Raw genomic sequence first — 25,848 nt, forward strand, 5'->3', positions numbered from 1 at the left:
GAGAACACTGTTGCTTAGTCACACACACACACACACACACACACACACACACACACACACACACACACACACACACACACACACACACACACACACACACACACACACACACACGTAAATGCACACATGCACACACACCCACAAAAACACACACACACAAATACACATGCACAGACACACACACACACACACACACACTGACACTCAAAACAAAGTCCGAGAACACTGTTGCTTAGTCACACACACACACACACACACACACACACACACACACGTACACATGCACACACACCCACAAAAACACACACACAAATACACATGCACAGACACACACACACACACACACACACACTGACACTCAAAACAAAGTCCGAGAACACTGTTGCTTAGTCACACACACACACACACACACACACACACACACACACACACACACACACACACACACACACACACACACACACACACACACGTACACATGCACACACACCCACAAAAACACACACACAAATACACATGCACAGACACACACACACACACACACACACACACTGACACTCAAAACAAAGTCCGAGAACACTGTTGCTTAGTCACACACACACACACACACACACACACACACACACACACACACACACACACACACACACACACACACACACACACACACACACACACACACACAAACACAAACACAGGCTCAATCTCAAAATGAAGTCAGAACACTGTTGTTTCTACTCATACACACACATGCATGCAAACACACACGCACACAATCACACATATGCACATGTCAGCTTTCTGGAATCCTGTAAAGTGACACATTTTGCGCAGCTTGCTTGTTTTGCACTTTTAGGTACTTTCTGGTTTTCACAGGTGTTTTTTATGTGCTGCTTTCATGTTCCTTTTATACACACAACTTACTATTATTATCATTTCTCACAACTAGTTTTGCAATCTTCATAAATTGTGGATTGTATATTAGTACATGACTTTGGGTTTTTCCAGATCTCCTGAGTTGTATGATGTTCCTTTAAGAGCTCAACATATTGTTTTCCTATTTGTAATTAGTCTGTTATTGTCATTATAATATCATTATATGTCACATCATTCATAATAGCACTTGCAATAGGTAAAATAAAACCATGTGTACAATTTTAGCTACTGAGAAACAATTCACAAGTCATGAAGATAGCAAACATAAGCGTGTTTACACTGAAAAACAATAGAAAAGTAGTGCATTGGAGAGGAAAGATGTATGTGTGAACGGCCCCCAAGTCTTTCACCTGATCCAGGTGGCAGAAGGACTCTTTGAGCTGCTGCAGAAGCACACAGTCCAGTTTATTCCCCAGCTGACAATCTCTATAGGGAAACCCAGCTCTCTGCATGAGCCAGAAGAAGCAGCGCGTCACGTCTGAGCCCCCGTACGCAAGACACAACCTGCACAGAAACACATGCATCCTTAAACAGTGTTGGCTATATAGGCATAATGTACATCCCGCTGCATGTGGATACTGATGCAATGAGTACATTTTGTCGGTGTGATTATAATCTGAGGAATAATCACAGTTAACATGATTATTAAACATTTCACTACAACACTAGTTTATTAGTTTAGTTTAGTTTATTAGTGTTGATTATTGTTGCTCAGTAAACAAATAATACTGCACATTCATTCATTTTCTTTATCGGCTTAGTCCCTTTATTAATCTGAGGTCGCCTCAGCGGAATGAACCGCCAACTTATCCAGCATATGTTTTACGCAGCGGATGCCCTTCCAACCGCAACCCATCACTGGGAAACACCCATACACTTCCATTCCATTAGCCTACCCAATTCACCTATACCACATGTCTTTGGACAGTGGGGGAAACCGGAGCACATAATAACAATAATAGTAATAATAATAATAATAATAATATAAACAAACAAATGGTTAGGTTTCCAGTGGAATTAAAAGAAAGCGAAAAAGGTTTTGACTTAAAAAATAAGTAACACTGAAAATAAAAATTAGTCTTCATCTATTTGGTATTAAATATAAGCTACTGTACATAAAGAAAACAATTACTGCTGGACATCATCTAAAAGGCTGCTTTAATCAACTATATTACAAGATTGTTCTGTATTTTCAGTTTGTGCATTTTTTGTAGAACTTTTTATATATATTTATTTAAATTTATTTATATTTATTTGATGATCCCTCGGTTCCAGCTCGCATCTCAGCCTGCCTGTTGGATATTTCACACTGGATAAAAGATCATCATCTTCAGCTGAACCTCGCAAAAACGGAAATGCTTGTAGTTTCTGCCAACCCGACTCTACACCATAACTTTTCAATCCAGATGGACGGGGCAACCATTACTGCATCCAAAACGCTGAAAAGCCTTGGAGTAACGATTGATGACCAACTAAACTTCTCTGACCACATCTCTAGAACTGCTCGATCGTGCAGATTCACACTCTATAACATCAGAAAGATCCGACCCTTCCTATCTGAACATGCAGCTCAACTCCTTGTTCAAGCTCTTGTTCTCTCCAAACTGGATTACAGTAACTCTCTACTAGCCGGGCTTCCAGCTAACTCTATCAAACCTCTTCAACTGCTCCAGAATGCAGCAGCACGAGTGGTCTTTAATGAACCTAAAAGAGCACATGTCACTCCGCTGCTCATCCGTTTGCACTGGCTGCCGGTTGCTGCTCGCATCAAATTCAAAGCTCTGATGTTTGCCTACAAAGCGACTTCTGGCCTTGCTCCTTCTTATCTGCTCTCGCTTCTGCAGATGTATGTGTCCTCCAGAAACTTGCGTTCTGTGAATGAACGTCGCCTCGTGGTTCCATCCCAAAGAGGAAAAAAATCACTTTCGCGAACGCTCACGCTCAATCTGCCCAGTTGGTGGAATGAACTCCCTAACTGCATCAGAACAGCAGAGTCACTCGCTACTTTCAAGAAACCACTAAACACTCAACTATTTAGTCTCCACTACACTTCCTAATCTGTAATTTCTCTGAATATCACACTAACTGTACAAAAAAAAAATAAATAAAAATACTAATACTACTAATACTTCCCTTCTTAGACTTTACAGACCTGAAACTCGCTTATAGCACTTATTCATTGTTGCTCTTGGTTGTGTAAATTGCTTCCTTGTCCTCATTTGTAAGTCGCTTTGGATAAAAGCGTCTGCTAAATGACTAAATGTAAATGTAAACAATTCCTCTATTTGTCTTTGGGAAAGCACACAACCTACAGCAGGGATCACCAAACTTGTTCCTGGAGGGCCGGTGTCCTGCAGATTTTATCTCCAACCCTAATCAAACACACCTGAACAAGCTAATCAAGCTCTTATTAGGTATACTTGAAACACCAATGCAGGTGTGTTGAGGCAAGTTGGAGCCCTGCAGGGCACCGGACCTCCAGGAACGAGATTGGTGACCCCTGCCCTACAGCAAACACTGCACAGAACATATAACATATGGCACACACTTGTTAACAGAACTTAAACACATTGCCACCATTGACGGTCATAATAAACGAACTCAGATTGTAGAGCATGACCAATCAGGATCAAGCATTTCTGAGAGCCATGTAATGGAGAACTATAGTGCAGAGATTCCCAAACTGAGAACATCCAACATGAGAAAAGAGTGAGAATGATGGGGCGATTAAGTTTGGGGCAAATGCCTTTAGCAGAGATCGTAATTTCTAATTTAACATAACCGTTTTCGTTTGTTTTATTGCTAAGCTACAAAAGACAAAACAAGTGCAGCTTGACTAGTATAACTCAATTCTGTTATAATAAATGGATTTGTTTTTGTTTTAACTGTTTATTATAAAATGAAAACACGTATGCTGCATTAGTTAATATACAGTAAAGCAATGTTTTCTAATTATTTTATGATGTTAATTAAATTACGATATGACCCATGGCAACTTTGATGTAATAGAGTTTGGTATATTTACCTTCCCACAGCCATATCACCCTGCAGCCCAAGACCGGTTACTCACTGAAGCTAAGCAGGGCTGAGCCTGGTCAGTACCATGGGAGACAACTAGGGAACACTAGGTTGCTGTTGGAAGTGATGTTAGTGAGGCCAGCAGGGGGCGCTCAACCTGTGGTCTGTGTGAGTCCTAATGCCCCAGTAAAAGTGAAGGGGACACTATACTGTCAGTGGGGGCCGTCTTTCAGATGAGATGTTAAACCGAGGTCCTGACTCTCTGTGCTCATTAAAAATCCCATGGCACTTCTTGTGAAAGAGCAGGGGTGTAACCCCGGTGTCCTGGCCAAAGTCCCTCTATCGGCCCATACGATCATGGCCTCCCAATCATCCCCTTCCACTGAATTGGCTCCATCACTGTCTCTCCACTCCACCAATAGCTGGTGTGTGGTGAAGCACTGGCGCCGTTGTCCTGTGGCAGCCGTCGCATCATCCAGGTGAATGCTGCACACTGGTGGTGGTGTGGAGAGACCCCCCTCATGATTGTGAAGCGCTTTGGGTGTACGGCCATACACAATAAATGCGCTATATAAATACACAATACATTACATTTTATTTGCCCACCTCCCTCAAGCAAGTTTGACCCTTTATAAGCAAAACTTTGAGCAACCCTGCTTTTCTTTTACCTGGAGCTGCGGTGGGAGACGCCGTCCTCCACACAGCACACACTGGTCTTCTGATCGCCCACGTCCACAACACACGCACTGCTCAGACCGCTGCCGAAGGTGGCACACACTGACTCCTGGTGCACCACAACAGCTGCACACACACAGAAGACATCAGCAGGCACACTTCATAATCTGCAACATTACACACTACATGAAATACAGGGGTAATATAGAGTGTTTTCATGATGCATCGTCAGTCGGCTATACTAGAGATAGAGAATGTAAACAATGCCACTGAACTGAACTCTCATATTTATATTGCAGCAGAAAATGATCAATAACTGACAGGTTTTGGCCTTTCCTAATTGAACAGACCAGGGAAAAAAAACATTTAAAGTACTTTAAACTGGCAAAAGTTATAATAAATCAAGAAAAAGACAAATTAAGAACAAAAGAGGATCTATTTTAATGATATAAGCTCATAGATGGTCTCACTTTTGACACAACTAATCCATTGGCGCCTCCCAAACACGCTATATATATATATATATATATATATATATATATATATATATATATATATATATATATATATATATATATATATATATATATATATATATACACACAGTATATATAAAGACACAGACGGATGTCAGACTGTTAACTCACTTTTATCATCATTTGCATGAAAGTGCAATTATTTACAGAGTAATAACAAGTATTTTAATATAACGTTTTTAAAACTAGGATGATGGTTCAATATGAATAGAACAGATCCAAGAACTGTCCATCCCAGTCAAAACAGTGGAAGTTTAGCGGGTCTCATGCTGTCATTAGCCAAAATATCTTGACAAACCACACATAAAGGTCGTGGTTCATCAGCTGGTCCTGTCCACGTGAATCCTAAACTCAAATACTGATCATCATATCGTCGTCTTTTGGGTTTAAACCCTGAACTTGAAGGCTTTGAATCGGGGGGGTCTCAGAAACCGATCCATTGTATTAGCAGACATACCTGTATTGGTGGGCTTGCCAAACAGAAGCGAAATCACAGCTATGGCCTTCTGGGTAAAAAAGATTTTCTTATTTTTGACGTATTATTTTTTTTAGCTTTGTTTAATTAAAACGTTTAAATACAATAAAAAAATACATATAATAATTAAACTTAATAATAATTTTTATTATATAATATTTTTCCCCGCGCCTCCCCTGACATGCTCTGGCGCCCCCCAGGGGAGGCGCGCCTCACACTTTGAAGACCCCTGGTCTAAAGCGTATGGTGCAGTTGCACTTAGAACTCACTTCTGCTATTTTAATGAGAAAAACTAAAAGGGTCTAAAGGGTCATTAAATTCTCTTAATGAGTTATAGGTGCGTTTTGGGCATAACATGCATTAAACCAATCTGAGTTTTAACTCCCATCGCCTTTAAGAGAAGAATGTGCCATAGCGGGTTCGCTATTTACATGGCAGACCTTATTAGCAGAAAAAATAAATGCTAGACTGATCGATTGGAAACGGATCTGCTGCTGCAGGAATAACAACTTTTAGTTTTAGTGAGTTATTAGGAATGAACTAATAAATTGGCATCACCAAGATTAATAAATGCCTTTGTAGTTTTGATTGTGAGTTGAGTTTTAGTGAACTAATGTTAACAAATGCAGCATAATTGCACAGTGTTAAAGGACAATCGGCCTAAACATAATCAGAGCAATTTCTCTCAGCATCTCGTACATGTCACAGCCCAGAATACACGTGAAAACGTTTGTGTTTGAAAATAATTCGTTCTGGTTTGACTGCGGTGGAAATGCAAACTAAACTAAATTAAAAAGGAAGATTTGTCAGTGGAAAAGCAGATTTTGTGGCATACCTGAGAAACCCATTTTAACCAGCAGCATATTGACGATCTCCTTCACATGCTGACGGTTATATATGTCAGGAATGAGGAGGATGCATCTGTAATACTGCGAACAAAATGAAAAACTCGTCAAAAATAAACATCATCTCTCGTTTAGGAGAAACCTCAATGGGTGCACTGCAAACACTTCTCTTACTCAGAGCTTTCGTCTTGCTTCCAGTCCAAATATCTAATAACTCTTAAATCAATACTTATTATTACTAAGAATAAACTCATTCTTATTTGGGAACACTTGTCAGAATACATTATAATTTGAACGGCTTGTGTTAGTCTGTTTTTCATTATCACAAGGTTTCTATAATCCTGGACCAGGCTGTATCCTGAGCAGATGCTGTGGCGGTCATGGAGGAGTGGAGATCACGAGACTGATTCCTGAAAGATCCCAATGACAGACGAGTCCCGTGGGCCAGCCTGATCACCCGCCGGTGACCTGCAGCTTCTCCACGATGGACGTCAAGCATTCTCCAGCATCCTGCGCCTAGACTGCAGCTCTGTAGAGGAAGTTTGGCCAGAGGAGAAATGGTCGTTTCCAACTGAGCCTGATTTCTCTCAAGGCTTTTTCCTTCACTTTCATCAATTGGTGAAGTTTTTCTTTTCTCTTCACTTTTGCCACTGGCTTGCTTGGTTAGAGACTTGTGGAGCTGCGTACGGATCGATTTGCTCTTCAGCGTTTGGACTTTCAGCAGTGAAAATTAAACCACACTGAACTGAAAACTGGACCGACAGTTTCAGTCAACTAGAACTTCTGTGTTCAGCTGCTGCGGCACAATCTACAGTGTAAAATTGCCAGAGAAATAAAGATGAATTGAATATTGTTTTGTTTTTCGATAAAACAAGCAAAATAATCTGCCAATGGAGTAAGCAAAATAAAATCTTGCTTCAAACCAAAGCCAGGATTATCTTGCTCACCCCACTGGCAGATCTCACTCACATCTTACTCATTATTCCTGAGTAAAGAAAACAATACTTTGTACTTGTCTAGAAAATGCTTCTTGATTTAAGAGTTTTTGGATATCTGGACTACAAACAAGACAAAAGCTCTGAGTAAGAAATGCACTGGATCTCCAGGCGTACCTTGAGATCCTTCAGAGGGATCTGTAGGAGTTTCTGAAGAGCGTGAGTCCAGATGTGCTCCAGGTCCATCATGACAGCACTGAGCGAGCCGCCGGAGCCGCTGTGGAGGTTCAGACGACCCCTGCACACGGGCCAGTGCACGCTGTAGCAGTCTGTAGGGTTCACATACAACGCCTTACCACCACACACACACACACACACACACACACACACACACACACACACACACACACACAAACACAAACACAAACACAAACACACACACACACACGCGCACACACACACGCAAACGCAAACACGTATACACACAGACGTGCACATACATACACAAACACATGCATGAGCACAGACACACGCACACACACAGACACACACACACATATTATAGTTTAGAGTTGTACTGCCAAATGAAGAGCATAAACTAAAAATAAACAGCCTGTTGTCATTGTGTGGACAACAAATAGCAAATTATCGTTATATTTAAAGTAGAACTGGACAAAGATTAATCGGATTCAAAATAAAAGTTTACTATATGTGTGTTTTCTGTGTTTATTTATTTTCTATATATATATATATATATATATTTATATATATATATATATATATATATATATATATATATATATATATATATATATATATATATATATATATATATCACATATATATGTATAATACACATAATATATTAATTTAAACATCTATGAAATGAAATAGTTTTGTTTAGTTTTAGGGTCGGGCAAAATCTGCAGACATTTTGCTATTTCCGTGAAGTATTTTGTAAAAAATATGCAGATTAATGCGCAATGATTTTGGGAGTATCATAACTAAAAACTTAATATATGAAATAAAAAAATAACACCTTTTCCACTTTTGTTGAATGTCTACAATGCAAATCCAATTAGATCCACTTATTTTGGTAAACAAAGCAGGTCTCTCATATACAATATTTACTAAAAGACAGAACATTTTACTTTACAAACTATATTGTAACTAAATCATATGAACATCTTCATATTAGCCAGTAATATTACTGAAATTAATTTAAAAACTAAATAAATATAAATTTACACAAGCAAAATAAACAGACTCAATAATAAAATCTGTGGAAATCCGCATGTGCAGATTCCATGTGGGCCGACTTATATTGTCTTCATGGCTTTCTGTATGCCACAGAATAATACACATGCAATATTAGATCTCAATAGATTAGGAAAATACTCCATCTAACAAAAACATCTGCGACAATGGGACAGATGCATCTCTATTATTGTCATGAGCAGTGTTTTCTCGACTTACCTCTTCTCCGACCACATATTCAGGATGGTGACTTGTGTTTGTCCAGCTGACTTTAGAGTTTGGGTCTAGAACAGCAGGTCGTATCTGTCTGTTGTATAACCTTGCCTGTAAACACACACACACACACACACAAACACACACACACACACTGCATGAAGAGCAGCATTTGATTGACTGTGATCTGCAGAAAAATTGTTTGTACCTGTTCTGCGGACACTGGCGTTCTCCTCACACCGTTGGACATTTTCTTGGACCAGATCACCTGATCAACCATTTTCAGCCCGTTCTGCCTCTGCTCATTACTGTCTGCAGACTGCACAAAACACACACACTCAATAGTATTAAAAGCTCAAAAAAAAAAAAAAAAAAAAAAAAAAATATATATATATATATATATATATATATATATATATATATATATATATATATATATATATATATATATATATATATTGTGCAGCTCTACTTTAATGTAAACCAATTATGGGAGACCAACAAAACAAAATTAGCAACAATTAAAATAGCACAAACGTCCACTTTATTAGCAGACAGTGGCAAAACACTCACATTCAGGCCTTCTCGGAGCAGACACTTGTCTTCATAGCGGCTCTGGCCGGGGTGTTTGTGTCTGCGGGCGATCACATGAGGGACGCTTATGGGTAATGTGTCCGTCGCTCGACCCAGACGCAGCGTTCTTGATCCAGGATGAATCACAACGATGAAGTTGGCTTGAATTTGCTGAAATCCACAACGACAATGTGTGTGAGATAGGGAAATTACGATCAAATATTCAAAATAACATGGCAACCAATATAGAGACTTCTAAATGAACGAATGTGCAAATATAAAACCAACTTTACCTCTATGAGAAATACAAATAGTTTACACAGGATTACTGCAGTTAGCTAAATCTATACTATAACTTTAAACAATTTTGTTACTAGTAAATAAACACGGTCTACAAACACAAACATACAAATTAATTAAAAAACAACCACAATATTATTATATAAGTAAACTTAATACGAAAACACAACTCTAATGGTTGGAGGGGCGTGGCTAAGCATATTTCGTCCAAGCTGTCGAGAGGTCATATTTTGATAACCAAGACAAACATTTTTTTTCAGTGGATTAACTTGCACGAATGATTTGTCCACTGTAAGACTAATATTGCGTGCTAATAAGTTAAACAATTAATAATATTAAAGTAACAGATTCATACTAAAATACACACGAAATCAAAACTAATTTATTTTGTTAGCACACATAGCTAGTTTTGTGGTGAACAATTCATCTGTGCATGTTATTAAAAGAAAAAACAAAATATTACTATAACTAAATTTAATATAAAAAACACGACTCTGCTAGCAGCAAACTAACGGCTAGAGGGGCGTGGGTAAGCAAATTTCGTCGTCAAACTGACGTCATCAGACAAGCATCTGCCATTCCAAAGCAGAAACTAATGGTTATACTTTGATTAAAGATTACTAAAACAAACATTTGTCTCAATGGATTACTTTTATTCGGATTAATTGTTCACATAAAGACTAATCACGTGTGCTATTAAAATAAGCATAGTAAATTTTGATTTGATACAGACTTTATTACCATTAAATTAACACTGATTCAAATGTTAAACTGATGCATCTGTTCACTGAATTCTGTAGATATAATTAAGCTTACTTTGTGTAACACTTTTATCTTAAATGCTACAGAGAAACACGTGTGTGTTGATTTATCCTGGCTGTATTTCTGACCTCCTGCACGGGCTCCGGTACCGCGGCGGGCATGATGGGTCTCTTCACGCCGCGCTGCTGCTCTTTTTCCCGGTCTTTCTCTCTGTCCCGGCCGTTCTCCGCATCTCGATCTGTTTGTGTCATGGTTATGATGATAAGAAACTAATTAAATCAACTGAACATTCATCAACACTCTGCTGGTGAATCAGAAACTGACTTCTTCTACTTGTTTACGTCGGTTGAGTGGTTGCTCGCTTTCCCGCCATCTGCTGGCCTGGAGACAGGGTTGTCAGGTCTTCGAAACATGGCCGTCACAGGACAAAACCTATTTTTTACAGTCAAAACGAGCCAAAAATTTTTTTTTTAAAACAAACAAACAAAAAAAAAAACGGTCAAAACGAGCCCCAAACTATTTCAATATTATAATAAATACTCAAAACAATATTGGTACAGATACAGATGGGATACAGCTGCGGATAATTACATTAATAAAGTGTAATTATTGTGATCCTGTGTACATCAGAGGGTTTGGTTTAGAGTTGAGTGGGAGATAATAAAATATAATATAATGAGTAGTTTAATAAGTAAAATGACAAATACTACAATTACTGTTTTTACATTACTGTGATGGTTGGGTTTAGGGTTGGGATAGCTGTTAATAAAACGCAATTAATAAGTAATTTAATAAATAATTCTTGTTAACTTCCGGCTTCAGCTGTATCCTGTAGAAACAACCCAATATATACACCATCAAAGATTCATAAAGTACACATTTTCCATCACTTTAGTAAACATTATACACTTTTATTTAAAAAAATAATGACATATATAATGATTTGGTATCATAACAATCTTAGAGTATAGTTTAATCAAAGATGAAGATTCTGTCATCATTCACTCATCCTTTACTTGTTTAAACCAAGTTTCTTTCTTCTGTTAAACAAGATATTTTGATAATATATTTTAACCATTGACCATCTGCTTTTCCTTCTGTGGAAGTCAATGGTTACAGGCTTTCAACTTTCTTCAGTAAATCTTATTTTGTGTTCAACGGAAGAAAGAAACTCCGATTAGAATTTTAAGGCGAGTATTAAGAATATATTTTTATTTTCTACCCCTTTAAGACTTTTCTTCTGTATATTAATTGCAGTTCCTGCCAATAATAATGCACATTCTCCTCACAAAATGCTCTCTCTGTTTCACCATCCTTGCACATACATTCATTTTCCTTCGGCTCAGGCCTTTATTCATTAGGGGTCGCAACTACGTAATGAACCGGCAACTATTCCAGCATATGTTTTACACAGCGGATGCCCTTCTAACTGCAACCCTGCAATAGGAAACTGCAGTGTGGTGGATAGCGCTGTCACCTCGCAGCAAGGTCGCTGGTTCAAATCCCGGCTGGGTCAGTTTCTGTGTGGAGTTTGCATGTTCTCCTGTAATGGCGTGGGTTTCCTCCGGGTGCTCCGGTTTCCCCCACAGTCCAAACACGTGCGCTATAGGGGAACTGACCAACTAAATTATGTAGTGTATAAGTGTGTATTGGTGTTTCCCAGTGATGGGTTGCAGCTGGAAGGACATCCGGTGCATAAAACATACTGGATAAGTTGGCGGTTCATTCCGCTGTGGCGACCCCAGACTAACAAAGGGACTAAGCCAAAAAGAAAATGAATGAACGAGCGAATGAAGTTGTGGAAAACAGCTCTGCTCAACAGGAAAACTGCAGACCTGGCAACCCTGAGGAGAAACGCTTTCTCACAGAAAATTCAGTGGTGTTAGCGCCACCCGCTGGACATGTCCTGTTAGTGAAACACATGACACTGAAAATAAAAAGTTAAGCCCGAATACCTTCACTCGACAGTCTTGATGGATGAGAAATGCTTTAGTAGTAATTTATAACAAATACTGTAGTACATTTCAAGTTGCTATGGTAACACGACAGCTCAAATAAATGTAGTTTTCTACAAGTATACGGTAAATTATACAACAATACACAGTTTCTACAAGGCCAAAGAGCTCTACAGACATTAACTAGACGTTATATTGAAATGTTCAGTATATAATGACCAAAACAACAACGATACAAGTCAAAATTGTGGACAGAATTCAACATAACTTACTTTATTGATGCCAATTGCACATAGAATATCCATCACAACAGCTCCTTTTAATATAAGACATTACTGAATAAAAACCAAGAAGAGTTATGAAACAAGTGTGTGAGTATGTAAGCATATGTGTATGTATGTATGTGTATGTATGTGAGTGTGTGTGAGTATGTATGTGTATGTATGTATGTATGTGTGTGTGTGTGTGTGTGTGGCTGCCATGATCAGTGACTCTGGCCCCTCGGTGCAGGAATTCCCAGAGTAACGTCATGAGTGTGCGGTAAAGCAGCAGCAGCAGCCGATGGAGAGGACGGTGGAGATCTGTAGAGCGTCTGCATTAATGTTCATCACAGACTCTCAGCAGCGTCTCTCTGTCCTCAGCGCCTGCATCAGCGTGCAGGCGTTTACCTGCAACACACAGACAGTGATGTTTATCTATTTGCATTATTATAATATTTCCTCTCCTGTTTCTCTTACGTTTATATTCTTTAGCTGTCAATGTGATACTTTGCGTCTATGGAAGAAAGAGTTGATGAAGATGGAGAATGTGTAACATCATATTTGCAAAAGACGGTTTATGTGAATGTAACCCCACCGGTCCGAGCAGGTCATGAGCCGGCGAGGAGGCTAAAGATTGAAGAACAACGTCTGTCGCTGGATCAGAGGAGTGAGGTTTACTCGATCACCAGCTGGCTTACATTACATAGGGTAAATATTGATGACCGAAACATCATTTACTCATTTAACTCATACTCCTTTTATTACTTATAATGGCCAGGACATTGACATTAATATTAAATGCTACTTTTGTGCAAAAAAAAGGGGCGAAAATCTTAGATTATTCCATCTCCACCTGCTGGTGAAAGCTAGAGCAGCTGGCCATCTTCAATCTGTTGCTTCTCCTGCAGTTCCCGGATGTAATGTTGAATTTTAACAGTCAAATTTGATCCACTGAATTCATGGAAGTGAATATTTGAACTGAAATAAAATGAACTGAAAATTTTGAATATTATACATGGTAATTTTAAAGGGTATTGAATATTTTGTAGGTGAAATCTGGAAATTGAATATGAATTATTGAATTTATAAGCATGAAAACGGGTTTGACATATTTTTCGTTGAAATATTCACAGCTTAAATAAACAGATAAGGTAAATTGCAGGACCTAAAAATACAAAACCCTGGAATTCAAGTCATTAAAATGCAATCACTTGTTAATTCGGTGTATTATTTTTTTCAGTTTGTGTTATTCAACTATCTATTCAATACTTTTGGCATTGCTTTTGCTCCATATGGAGCTCTACATGATTTGTTTGCATCTCACTGACCTTCCTCATCCTCCTCCGCCCATGGGTGGAGGTGTGGGACCTGCACCGTGGTTTATTCTACCCATCCGTCGGCGGCCTGGGAACCCAGGAGGACTGAAGAAACAGAACAGTGTTGAACCCATGTGCACTGTTCAGATTGACTCCCCTTTGGCTATGTTGGGGCTGTTTTTGACCCACTGACTTCCATTATAATCACATTTATACTGTTAGGAAGAGGGACGATGTGTAATTTTTCCTGTTGATCATCAGTTGGCAGCATCAACCCTTTAGATCGCGACCCAAAAGTGGGTCATGGGAACATTTTCTGTGGGTCGCAGAGTGTGTGGTCAAAAAAACAAAACAAAAGTTTAATCTATTCTGCTTAAACTGGACTTTTATTTTGAAATGCATGCGCAACAAGCTACCGTTTGACATGTGAAATTTCATTAAATTTTTGCAACAAATATGTCAAAGCGCAAGTGCAACCCCGAATATGTAAAGTATGGACGTACATATTTTGATGACAAAAAAAGACTTAAAGTCTCAGTGTGTCATATGTAGTGAGGTGCTCTCACAAGCATGAAACCTTCTAAATTAAATCGACATTTAGAAACCAGACAACATGTTTTATTAACAGCTCAGTTTAGTTCATGGTAACAGAACCTTTCCTTCCCCTAACCACTGTTAACAGTATTTGTCATTTTTCGTTTGTAATATTTTCATAATTTGATACATTTTGTTAAACGACAGCAATAAAATATTGTTTATTTGCAAGTCTTGATGATTTTCTTATGATTTACCTGTCTCTACTTGTGTATGTTAACAAATAAAAACAAATTAATTATAATTCCTAAAATTGTATAATAGTTCCTAAAAATTTGAGTCGCGACCTGATGACCTGATGAGAGTTTCTGTCTTTTATATGGAGTAAAACAGCAGATTATAGTGCGCGTGCAGAAATACACTGTGTTCTGAAAGCTGAGGGGATGAGTTTCTCAAACATATAATGGCAACACTTACTCTCTCACACACATATATACACACTCTATACTCCATATAACCATATAATTTTAAGCCAGAAACTATGCTTTCATGCACTGCAACTGACGATCAATACTGAAAATAACACACTGTCCCTCTTCCCAACAGGGAAAACCAGCAGCTATCAAGAATGCATGATTATATGGCTTTGAAATCAATAAATGGGGTTATAATGGAAGTCAATGGGGCAAAAACAGCCCATAACATAACCAAAGGGCAGTCGATCTGCCAAGAGTGTATTGCTAAATTTGAGAATTTCCCAAAATATGAGCCAAAATCAGATTTGTTAGCAAAAATCACCACATTTGCTGAAACAGAGAAAGTTGAGGCCAAATTAAGCCTCAAACTCAGCCCAGAGTGGATGAAAACCTAAATACAGGGAACATCAGCACGACTTCAGATGCTGGACGTACCCTCTGCCGTCACTGAAGCGAGACGATGCGCTGTTGTTTCCATCTTTAGACAGATCCGGCTGGACCAGAGTCTGGAAGCTGAGGAGGAATTACTGACAGTTAGTGCAGGTTCAATAAGCGCAGTATTTATTTGTAATGCATTACCATAGATATATACATTAGATGTCGCCTACCCTGTTGTTGTCTATTAGAAAAAAAATGTGTCAATAGAGCCGCCATTTTGGTACAGGGTAGCGCTCCCTTGAAATTAATGCAGGACCACGGTACAGTGGAGGACTGTGGCCATCCACAGCCAGAGATATACACATATACACATATATATCTGTGATCGGGAGTTTTCCTGGATGTTAATATGCAATTTATTTATTTACTGATTTTATTCAACAAAACTAGCATAAGCCGAGTGTTTAGTGTGAGTTGGAGCTGCTTTGCCGTATGGTGAATGCAGTAAGTGACTGTTATCATCAATAACGTTACCTGATTAGCACAAAAGTTCAGAACATACAAAAACAGAAAAAACTTAATATTACCTATGAAATGTTCAGCCTTTGTGCTTTGTTTTCTTTGTTTGCTCGTTACTACACCCGTAGACAGCGCTAAAGTCCCGCATCTTCACGTAATAACACTGTCTTGACTAGTGCGGTTGAATGACACTTGTCCTGGGAGCACTGTACCAATATGGCGGCGCTATTGACGCATGCTCAGGGTCCCTATGCCATATCTAGTGTATATATCTATGATACATTACAAGCTACATGCAGCAGGCACCATGTTAGAAACACTTCCATGTTTCTGTTTGTACTGATAGCTCCTTTATATTTTTATACCTTGTACTTTTTTCTACAGCCACATACTCTATATCCAAAGTCTCTCAATAGTTTCTTTTTTATGGTGGCTTAGTGGTTAGAATTGTGGCCTCACAGCAAGAAGGTCGCTGGTTTGAGGCTGGTAAGTTGAAAGAGATTTTGTGTTTTGTTTTGATGCTTCAAAATATGTTTTATCTTTGACCCAATAGGAAATGCTATAACTAAAAAACACCACATCGTTCACTTGTGGTGTTCACAGCGAAAAGCAGGATTGAGGTAAAGTTGCTCTTATATTCGTGCGTTAGTTCATCTCTGAACAACTTGTGATGCTCCCTATGTTGTTCACTGCTAATTTGAATATTCAGTCATAAAATCACATGTAAGCATGACTTCAAAACAATATTAGCATCATTTAATTGACTGTGAACAGTGTTGCACTTTGACAGTCACTGGCTGCTGATATGATTTCTCTATTTAGAGTTTGCAAACAATACTTTACTAAAATTATACTATTAAGGAGAAAGTCTAAATGTGTGAATATAAAACCACTTTAGCTCAATAAAAGTAGGGCAGACGTAAACTAGCTGCGGTAAACGGCCAGCAATAAACAAATTAAACCTCATTGTCGACTTTGTTTATGCATAAATAAACAAATAAGCTCACAACAGGCCGATGAACTCGACTGCACCCCAGAAGAAGTCGGTCAGGAAGGACAGACTCCAGGGCGAACGGCTCCTGCTGTCCAGAACCTGACCTGAACACACAACAACGGCATTTATATTCATATTAATAATAAATAGAAAGCCTACAAAATACTGAGCAGTGTGACAAATCAGAATATACTACACACTATAATGCAAACGGCAGGAAAAAAGAAATTAAAACACAAAACTTGCTGGATTAAGATTTATCGTTAATAATCAAAAAAACAAAACAAAAAAACAACGTTTGACATTATATTTGTGTGTGTGTATTATATTTACTAATATAGATAGACAGACAGACAGACAGACAGACAGACAGATAGATAGATAGATAGATAGATGCGTGTGTGTAAGTGATACACACACATAGAAACAAAACTATACAAAACAATTTTATCACATAGACGTTTACATTTATATATCATTTGTATCATATACACACATATTTTATAAGTAAATATAAATAAATATCTTCTCAAATACTATGGTGAGCGTATAGGTTTAAATAGATTTATTATTATTATTATTATTATTGAAAGACTGCATATTTGGTGCAATTTCCATTATTATAATCTTATTAAATGACGAATATATATCGTTAAATTTAAATAAAATATGCGAATATGAGACAAAAGTATTAAAAACACGACAGCCTCTTTTATCAACATAACTGTATTTACCATAGTAGAATTATTAATATACTTTCCCAATTTGTGTACAATATGAACAAAACCATGCATTTTGACATTATTATTATCTAAAACAAGTCAATTTAATAGCTCACACGAAAATAACACGTCATTACAGACATAAACATTACAGCCAGAGCAACACAGTCAAGCTAATTTACAGATTTAGCGACGTACAACAGTTTGCCACATAACAATATATAATACGAGAGATGGGGGCTTGCCTTTAATATATATATATGTATATTTAGATATATCATTTTTGATGAACAAGAGTTGTTTTAACACTCACCATTTGACACATAAACCATCGTCACTGCTGTTTAACCGGATCCTCTCTCCACTTCCGGGTCTGCGCAGTACGGTCAGTGTTCGTTTGTGACGTTTGATGTTTCGCTGGTTTTATTATAAATAATAACTCTCATAATGTGTTTATAATCTGTATATGCGACTGTTTTATAAGTGTTGTACAGACGAGCTCCTTCAATGAGTCCAGCGAGAGTGAAAAAAATCTTAGCCTTTCGCGCCATTTAACCAAACGCCACATAAACAAATACCGTAAATTAAAGTAAATAATATAGTGTTTATGAACCATACTATAGTAAAGTGCTTTAAATAGATAATAAAAATTAATCTAACGTGGTGATTATATAGTGTATAATATATTGTAGATAACACACAGCTATAGTAATCAAATAACCCTGTAGTTTTCTACAACTGTAGGGTATATTATACTACAATACTGTAGTAGAAACTAAGTATACTATAGTATTTATTACAGTTTATACTATAGTATTTATTACAGTTTAACAGTTCACTGTAGCTACTACAGTATGCTGCAGCATTTATCAACAGAGTTGTAAATCCTATAGGCTATACAGTATAATTATTTGGCTTTATATTTGACTTATTTGCCCTCAAGATGGAATATTTTCTAACAATTTACTCTCCCTCAAGTGCTTATAAGCCTTTATGATGTTAAACTGTTGAACACAAATGATGATATTTTGAATAATGTTAGAAACCTGTAACTATTGACATCCATAGGGGGGGAAAACATACTATGGCAGTCAATGGTTACCGGTTTCCAACATTCTTCAAAATATCTTCAACTGTGTTCACCAGAAGACACTCATAACGGCTTGTAAAAATTAAAAGGGAGAGTAAATGACTGTCCCTGCTGAAAAATCCAGCTTACACCAGCCTAGGCTGGTTGGCTGGTTTTAGCTGGTCGCCCAGGCTGGTTTTAGAGGGGTTTTATATAACTAATATATATTATATATAAATATATAAATAACCATAAAAAAACATGTTATCAGTTAACAATACCCTGAGAAAAAAAACACAAAAGCATTGCAGTTGATGTACAAAAGTAAATTAAAAGTAAAATGACAATTTTAGGAAAGCTACAAAATAAATAAATAAATAAATAAATAAATGTGTGTGTGTGCGTGCGTGTGTGTTTGTTTACATTTTTTACTATCCAACAAATATGGCTCCAAATATACTGTCACTAAATTACTATTTAAACACTACTATTATTTCTGGTAACATCAAGTTTATTTTAAATAAACAAATAAATAAATAAATAAATAAACAACATTTTACCAACTAACAATACCTGAAAAAACACAAACGCATTGCAGTTGATGTACAAAAGTGAATTAAAAGTAAAATGACAATTTTAGAAAAGCTACAAAATAATTAAATGAATAAATAAATAAATGAATGAATAAATAAGTAATAAATAAATATAGGGGAATTGGGTACGCTAAATTGTCTGTAGTGTCTGAGTGTGAATGGGAGTGTATGGGTGTTTCCCAGTGATGGGTTGCAGCTGGAAGGGCATCTGCTGCATATAACATATGCTGGATAAGTTGGTGGTTCAGTAAGTAGAAGTTGTAAGTACAAAAGTAAACTGTAAAGACCGTCATTATTTAGATGAACTGAAACCATGTGTTGAAGCAGGGCTGGAACTAAACTCTGGGCTGTAACCCTCCAGGAAATTAATGTTGACACCCCTGCTTTAAGCAGATGTAATAATGTGAGGTCATGCAGGAGAGACGCTGGTGCTCCGGCTGACGGATGATACTGTAGTTTCTTCTTCTTCTTCTTCAGCTTCAGCAGCCCACGGGTTTCTGCCGCATAGAAGGAAAGGCAGCGCTCGATCCCTGAACTGACACACACACAAATAGCACAGAGATGACGTTGTATAACTCTCTGAAGCTGACCCTTTCAGGCTTTGATCCTAATTGTGGTGTTTTGGTGACTGTCGCTTTAAATGCAAATGAGATTGAGCTCTTTTCAGAAGAGGGCGGAGCTACAGATGCCCGTGTGTCAGCATAGTGGCAGATGTAAAACGTAAAATGTAAAAGGTCTGCATGTTGTCGTTGGTCAGTGTGTGCTTCCTGCTTCTTTGTAAGTGTGTGTGTGTGTGTGTGTGTGTGCGGACTCACCTGTCTGTTCATGAAGATGTAGATGATGGGGTTGAAGACGGTGCTGCTCTTGGTCAGGTACATGGGCACGGTGGCGATCACGGGGTCGATGTACAGCTCTGGGATCAGGATCACACACAGGGCGAAGGAGGCGTACGGCAGCCAGGTCAGGAGGAAGGCCAAGATCATCACCACCACCATACAGGACACCTGCGCCTCTGCCCGCGCCGCGCTGCCACCCTCACACACCTGCAGACGACTCACCTGCAGGACGCAAAGAGAGACACACATCCACAGACATGGAAACAGACGCACACGCCAAAATCAGTCAGTACCAACACACAGCTATCATTAGCATGTTGAATAGTCGTTAATGGCACCTGCCGCAGGGTCCAGAGCAGGCGAGTGTATGAGTAGACGATGACGGAGAAGGGCAGGGCGAAGCACAGCAGGAAGTAGCAGACGATGAAGGAGACGTTGGCCAGATCTCTGCTGTACCAGTCTGGAGCGCAGGACGTCCGGACGCCCTCCAGCTCGAACCGACCCCATCCGAACAGCGGCGGAGTGTTCCAGATGAACGACCACAGCCAGGACACCGCCACCCCAAACACAGCGTGCCTCGTCTGGAAGCTGATGGAGCCCACGGGCCTGCAGACCACCATGCAGCGCTCCAATGCAATGACGGCCACCGAACACAGAGCCGCGATTCCTGCAGGACACAGAAAGACTTGTGAACTGAATGGGCAAGTTTTATCCAAGAGAAAAAAGGGCATCTGCACTCGCTATCTTTGCACGTGCCTACTCTGTACTATGCACCGGCTTTCGGGTTTCGTCAGCGTCAACGCTTCCTATTCACTTTGAATAGCTGACGTCAGGCGCTGCCGAACTGCATTGTGGATCTGTCGGCGCCGCTTCAGAGGCATTGCTCACTGCAGAAGTTGGGACTTGCTCCATGTAAGCGTCAGCCAATCAGATTGCTGTATGCAAATACACCAGCTAGACAGTGGCCTATTGCTGACTGAATTTCATTGGCTGACGCTGCTATGACGATCGCGTCAGCCCTAACTTCAGACACGCCTTCAGTCAAGCATTGACGCTGAAGCCCCGTGTGAATGGGGTGTAAGGCTCGATCGTTGATCGTTGTGTGTAGTCGTCAGCCAATGACATTAGTCAGCAATAGGCCACTGTCTGTGCTGGTGTATTTGCATACAGTGATCTGATTGGCTGACACTTCCATTGGCGCTTGAAAAGTTGAGCAAGTCCCAACTTCTGCAGCGAGCGGATCCACAATGCAGTTCGGCAACGCCTGACGTCACCCATTCAAAGTGAATAGGAAGCGTTGACGCTGATGCCCCGTGTGAGGACCAGGTGAAAAAAAACTGCAATACCTAGTTTAACCAGTAGATGTCGATACATACTGCAACTTTAACCAGAGACATGGGTTGTTTCTCAATTCTAAGAACGCAGAGAACAGACTTGCGTTCTTGTGGAAACCGGTCTGGCCAGGTGTCCTCGGAAAAACTAACTCAGGAGACCACGAGGACAGAGAACGCGTCCTTTGAGAAATGAGATGCTGCGTTCGTCCTGATGGTCACATGACCTTCACGTGTTTTAAATGGAAATTATTTGAACATTACAGCATTCATACAACGATTTATTGTTTTTCCCCTTTTCAAAATATATACTCTGCACAACAAACATTATAAATATACTCTGCACAATATAAATAAAACAGACTTTAATACGAATTTCAGCAAACAAACACCCTTAATGTGTTTATTCCTTTATTAAGATGTCCATTGTAATGTTTACTTTCACCGTTTCATTTAGGAAAACTCCTGAGGTATATAAGTTATATCTGTGAACTTTAATAATAAATCTATATGAAATGCTGCGCTTCCCACCTCCTGTCCCAATGACTTCTGGGACTTTCCAGAGCGAGTTCGGTGCTCAAGTTTGCATCGGTGCGTCCTCGATATCAAGATCACATCCGGGAAGTTTCACGCATCCTCTGTTCCTGCGGTCTTGTGTATTGGAACTGAACTTAGGCAGCTGATGATGACGTTGCACGAGAACACGAGGACACAAGACCGCTGAAGAACGCATTTAAATTAATATTTTTTACAGTACTGTGATGGTTGGGTTTAGGGTTGTGGTGGGGGTCGACGTTAAAAAAATACAATAAATGTGAAATTTCATAAATAATAGAAATAATTCTCGTTTACTTCCAGCCGCAACCATATCCGATCTAGCAACAACCAAGCTCCGGCAGCATATCCGATCTAGACTTTAACCCTGGAGCTTACCTCCAATCAGAGGGAGCTTGAGCTCCAGCTTCTCCTCATATAAGCTATTTTAATGCGTACACCCAGCCCTAACCCCAACCCTCAGTGACATCATTTGTAGAAGGAGTGCAGCAAGGAGGAGCTGGAGCTCCAGCTGTGAAAAAACAAAACAAAACAATAGCCTAATTATTAACAACTCATGTGAACTGTTGATTTTGACATAGACAGAACACTTTTAGTTTGTTTTTCAATGTAAACATGCACTAGACGGACGTGCATGATATTCATGAGTTGTTAGGAATGAGTTCATGATAATGTGCCCCTCTAAGTAAAGTCATGGCAATAACAGCTCCTGCGTACATGTTAGTTACATTTAGCTAAAACTAAAGCGTTAACTAATACATTAAATAACGAACATGTACTAACAAGTAATTAAGCTAATCATTATTCACTCATGCACAGTAAAAAATGCTTTTCTTACTTAGATTTTTTGTCTTGTTTCTAGTCCAAATATCTAAAAGTTCTTAAATCAAGAAGAATTTTAGACAAGTAAAACATATTGTCTTGTTTTAAGAAATAATATGCCAAAATGAAGTGAGTTTTTCCTTTAATCAAGCAAAATAACCTCGTTTTTCGATTTGTGATAAGATTATTTTGGTTGATTAAAGGAAAAACTCACTTCATTTTGGCATATTATTTCTTAAAACAAGACAATATGTTTTACTTGTCTAAAATTCTTCTTGATTTAAGAACTTTTAGATATTTGGACTAGAAACAAGACAAAAAATCTAAGTAAGAAAAGCTTTTTTTGCAGTGTGTTGTTGAACTTGTAGATGTTAGTGGCTGTAGCTCCATGTAGAAGGCAGAAAGTAAGCTGTTTTTGCACTGCAACTGATGATCAGGTAAAAATGAGGACAAATTGTGTCAACAGTAAAGAATGCGTGATTATCTGTTGTCATGGCTTTGCAATCAAAAAATGTGCTTATAATGGAAGTCAATGGGGCAAAAACAGCCACTAACATAACCAAAGGGGAGTCGATCTGCCCACAGTGCATTGAGTTTTTAAAATGAAGATTTGTCAACAAATGTCATCACATTCGCTGAAACACAGATAAAGCTGGGCCAAATATAGCCTCCAGAGTGGATGAAAACATCTCCAACAGCACACAAGGGTTAAATAAACGAATAAACACTCACCGAAGAAGGCCACAGCGAAGCCCTCCAGCACACAGCCGACTCTGCCCAGGCTGAAGTACCCCATGGCGTTGGTCACTACAGTGGGCAATCCTCCAAACACAGCGCACCCCAGATCCGCCACCGCCAGATTAACCAGCGCAAAGTTGAGCGGCTGCCGGAGCTGTTTATATTTGAGAGTCACCGTGATCACTGTCACGTTCAGAATAACACCACACACCGAGAAAACACCGATGATCACGGCCAGGATAGTGTAACCCATCCTCGGCATGACCTCTGCAATGCTTCCTGATGCAGCCGTGCTCGTTTCAGACTCCATTTCTTCATGCATGTGGAGCAAAATCACATTAATTATAAAATAAATTAAAAATAAATTTTAATATATTGTAAACAGATAAGTATGAATATAAAACTAGATCTATAACTGTACTTGAACTTCTATGTTAAGCTGCTTAGACTCAATCTACATTGTAGAAGCGCTATAAATATGAATTGAACTGAGCAAAACATATGCCAGAGTGATTAAAATAGTAGTGATGAAAAAAATCTAAATAAAAAATATCAGTAATAATAAAATTAAAATTATAATCTGCTGTGTTTCGAGCTCCTGATAAATAGCTGAAGGAAAATTTATGAACTACATTTAGTAAAAATATATTAAATAAGTATAAATAAAATATAGAAATTCTGTATAAATTATTTAATTAAATACAAAATTAGGAATAAATATAATAATGCTAAACAGTGTCTCATAGGCAGCTGCTGGCTTTTCTCAGAGACCTTTGAGTCTGAGGGGAGTTTTAAGCAAAGTCTGCTTATATTTCAGAATATGACCTGCTGGATTACTGGCAAAATCCTTATAGATCCGGATTGGGAATGCAATAATTCTTTTTAAGATTATGGAGATTTATGACGGCACTCATCTTGATTGAGGAACCAAAACATGCTCTTGCTATGACTGTGATATTATTTCAATATTTCCAGCTGGATCTCATGAGGAAATGTAACTATTTAGTATGTTTTGTCAGTTTAGTGGCTAATTTGTATGAATGAGTTCAGTCAGCTGCAACCCAACACTGGGAAACACCCATACACACTCATTCACACACACACACACACACACACACTCATACACTATGGCTGATTTAGTTCCTCAGTTCCCCTATAGCGCATGTGTTTGGACTGTGGGGGAAACCGGAGCACCCAGAGGAAACCCACACCAACACGGGGAGAACATGCAAACTCCACACAGAAACACCAACTGACCCAGCCGGGACTCGAACCGGAGACCTTCTTGCTGTGAGGTGACCGTGCTAAACACTGAGCCACCGTGTCACCATTTTGTCTTATTTTTACTTTAAATATTTAAAAATTGTCAAAGAAGCATTTTCTAGACGATAAATAATAAGTCAAAATTGAGTTCGTTTTGCCTTAAAACAAGAAAAATAATCCGCCAGTGGGGTAAGGGCAATAACTTGTTTTTTTGTTTGACATTAGATTATTTTGCTGACACCACTGGCAGATTATTTTGCTCGTTTTAAACAAAAACTCACTTAATTTTGGCATATTATGTCTTAAAACACAATATTTCTGTGAATTTATGACTTTTAAAGGAGAACTGTAATGCAATTATTAATTTTTAAGGGGTTTAAACACAGTTGTGTGGCAGCAGTGTGTGTGTTCGTTCTGATCAACACTTTGATTGACGTTCTCCCTTTGTACGTGTCATCAGAGGGTGAAAGCCCCGCCCACTAGTACCCATCTCTTCCTCATCAGCATATGACATTAGTCTTGTTTTTGAATCTGCCACTATGCTGACATTCAGGCATCTGTAGCTCCGCCCTCTTTTGAAAAGACCACAGTCTCATTTGCATTTAAAGCGACAGTCACCAAAACACCACAATTAGGATCAAAGCCTGAAAGGGTCAGTTTCAGAGAGCTGGAGAACATCATCTGTGTGCTGTTTTGAGCTCAAATTTCACTACACATTCTGGAGACATCAGAGACACATTTTACAGCTTGAAAAAAGCAGCATAACTGGACCCCTGTAAAGCCTAAAAATTTAGTTTTGGAAATTGAAGACCTTTTTAAGACTGATGTATGACTCCATCTCTCAGACGACCACTTCTAATCCCATCACTGAAAAGCTTCTTAATAGCAGGTGCAAACAGAGCTGTTGACCGGTGCTGGCTAGCTGATTATTCATTATCATGTCAGACTAATCTTTGACCTAT

The 25,848-nt window shown here is 38.7% G+C and overlaps 3 protein-coding genes across 4 annotated transcripts in view; all 3 read right to left on the bottom strand.

Annotated features, from left to right (window-relative positions):
* Positions 1–10,846, bottom strand: part of actr8 (actin related protein 8) — a 17,221-nt gene extending 6,375 nt beyond the window's left edge. Inside the window, 8 exon segments of one of the 2 annotated variants that reach the window (NM_001001400.1) lie at positions 1,287–1,440; positions 4,623–4,755; positions 6,476–6,569; positions 7,598–7,771; positions 8,897–9,001; positions 9,099–9,209; positions 9,464–9,634; positions 10,654–10,846. In NM_001001400.1, the coding sequence (NP_001001400.1) occupies positions 1,287–1,440; positions 4,623–4,755; positions 6,476–6,569; positions 7,598–7,771; positions 8,897–9,001; positions 9,099–9,209; positions 9,464–9,634; positions 10,654–10,776 (1,065 nt within the window). In that variant the 5' untranslated portion in view covers positions 10,777–10,846. 2 annotated transcript variants of the gene reach the window in all.
* A 1,661-nt stretch (positions 10,847–12,507) lies between these two features.
* Positions 12,508–18,048, bottom strand: selenok (selenoprotein K). Its single transcript, NM_001004681.3, has 5 exons — positions 17,993–18,048; positions 16,971–17,061; positions 15,502–15,579; positions 14,069–14,161; positions 12,508–13,148 (listed from the first exon to the last, which is right to left on the bottom strand). The coding sequence occupies exons 1-5, from the start codon at positions 18,009–18,011 to the stop codon at positions 13,145–13,147; spliced, it is 285 nt and encodes a 94-aa protein (NP_001004681.2). The 5' UTR covers positions 18,012–18,048; the 3' UTR covers positions 12,508–13,144.
* Positions 18,049–19,750: 1,702 nt separating this feature from the next.
* parapinopsina (parapinopsin a) lies at positions 19,751–23,945 on the bottom strand. Its single transcript, NM_001317756.1, has 4 exons — positions 23,618–23,945; positions 20,516–20,844; positions 20,157–20,399; positions 19,751–19,876 (listed from the first exon to the last, which is right to left on the bottom strand). The coding sequence occupies exons 1-4, from the start codon at positions 23,943–23,945 to the stop codon at positions 19,751–19,753; spliced, it is 1,026 nt and encodes a 341-aa protein (NP_001304685.1).
* Between the last annotated feature and the right edge of the window lie 1,903 nt (positions 23,946–25,848).

The sequence above is a fragment of the Danio rerio genome, chromosome 8 (genome assembly GCF_049306965.1).
Source record: "Danio rerio strain Tuebingen ecotype United States chromosome 8, GRCz12tu, whole genome shotgun sequence".
NCBI lineage: Eukaryota > Metazoa > Chordata > Actinopteri > Cypriniformes > Danionidae > Danio > Danio rerio.

What these genes read in the sequence shown, in the direction of transcription:
- parapinopsina (NM_001317756.1), bottom strand. Translation starts at nt 23,945, where the DNA reads ATGCATGAAGAAATGGAGTCTGAAACGAGCACGGCTGCATCAGGAAGC. An exon ending in CTTCGCTGTGGCCTTCTTCG is followed by an intron (nt 20,845 to 23,617) that starts GTGAGTGTTTAT and finishes TGTGTCCTGCAG; the next exon opens with GAATCGCGGCTCTGTGTTCG. An exon ending in TGCTCTGGACCCTGCGGCAG is followed by an intron (nt 20,400 to 20,515) that starts GTGCCATTAACG and finishes TGCGTCCTGCAG; the next exon opens with GTGAGTCGTCTGCAGGTGTG.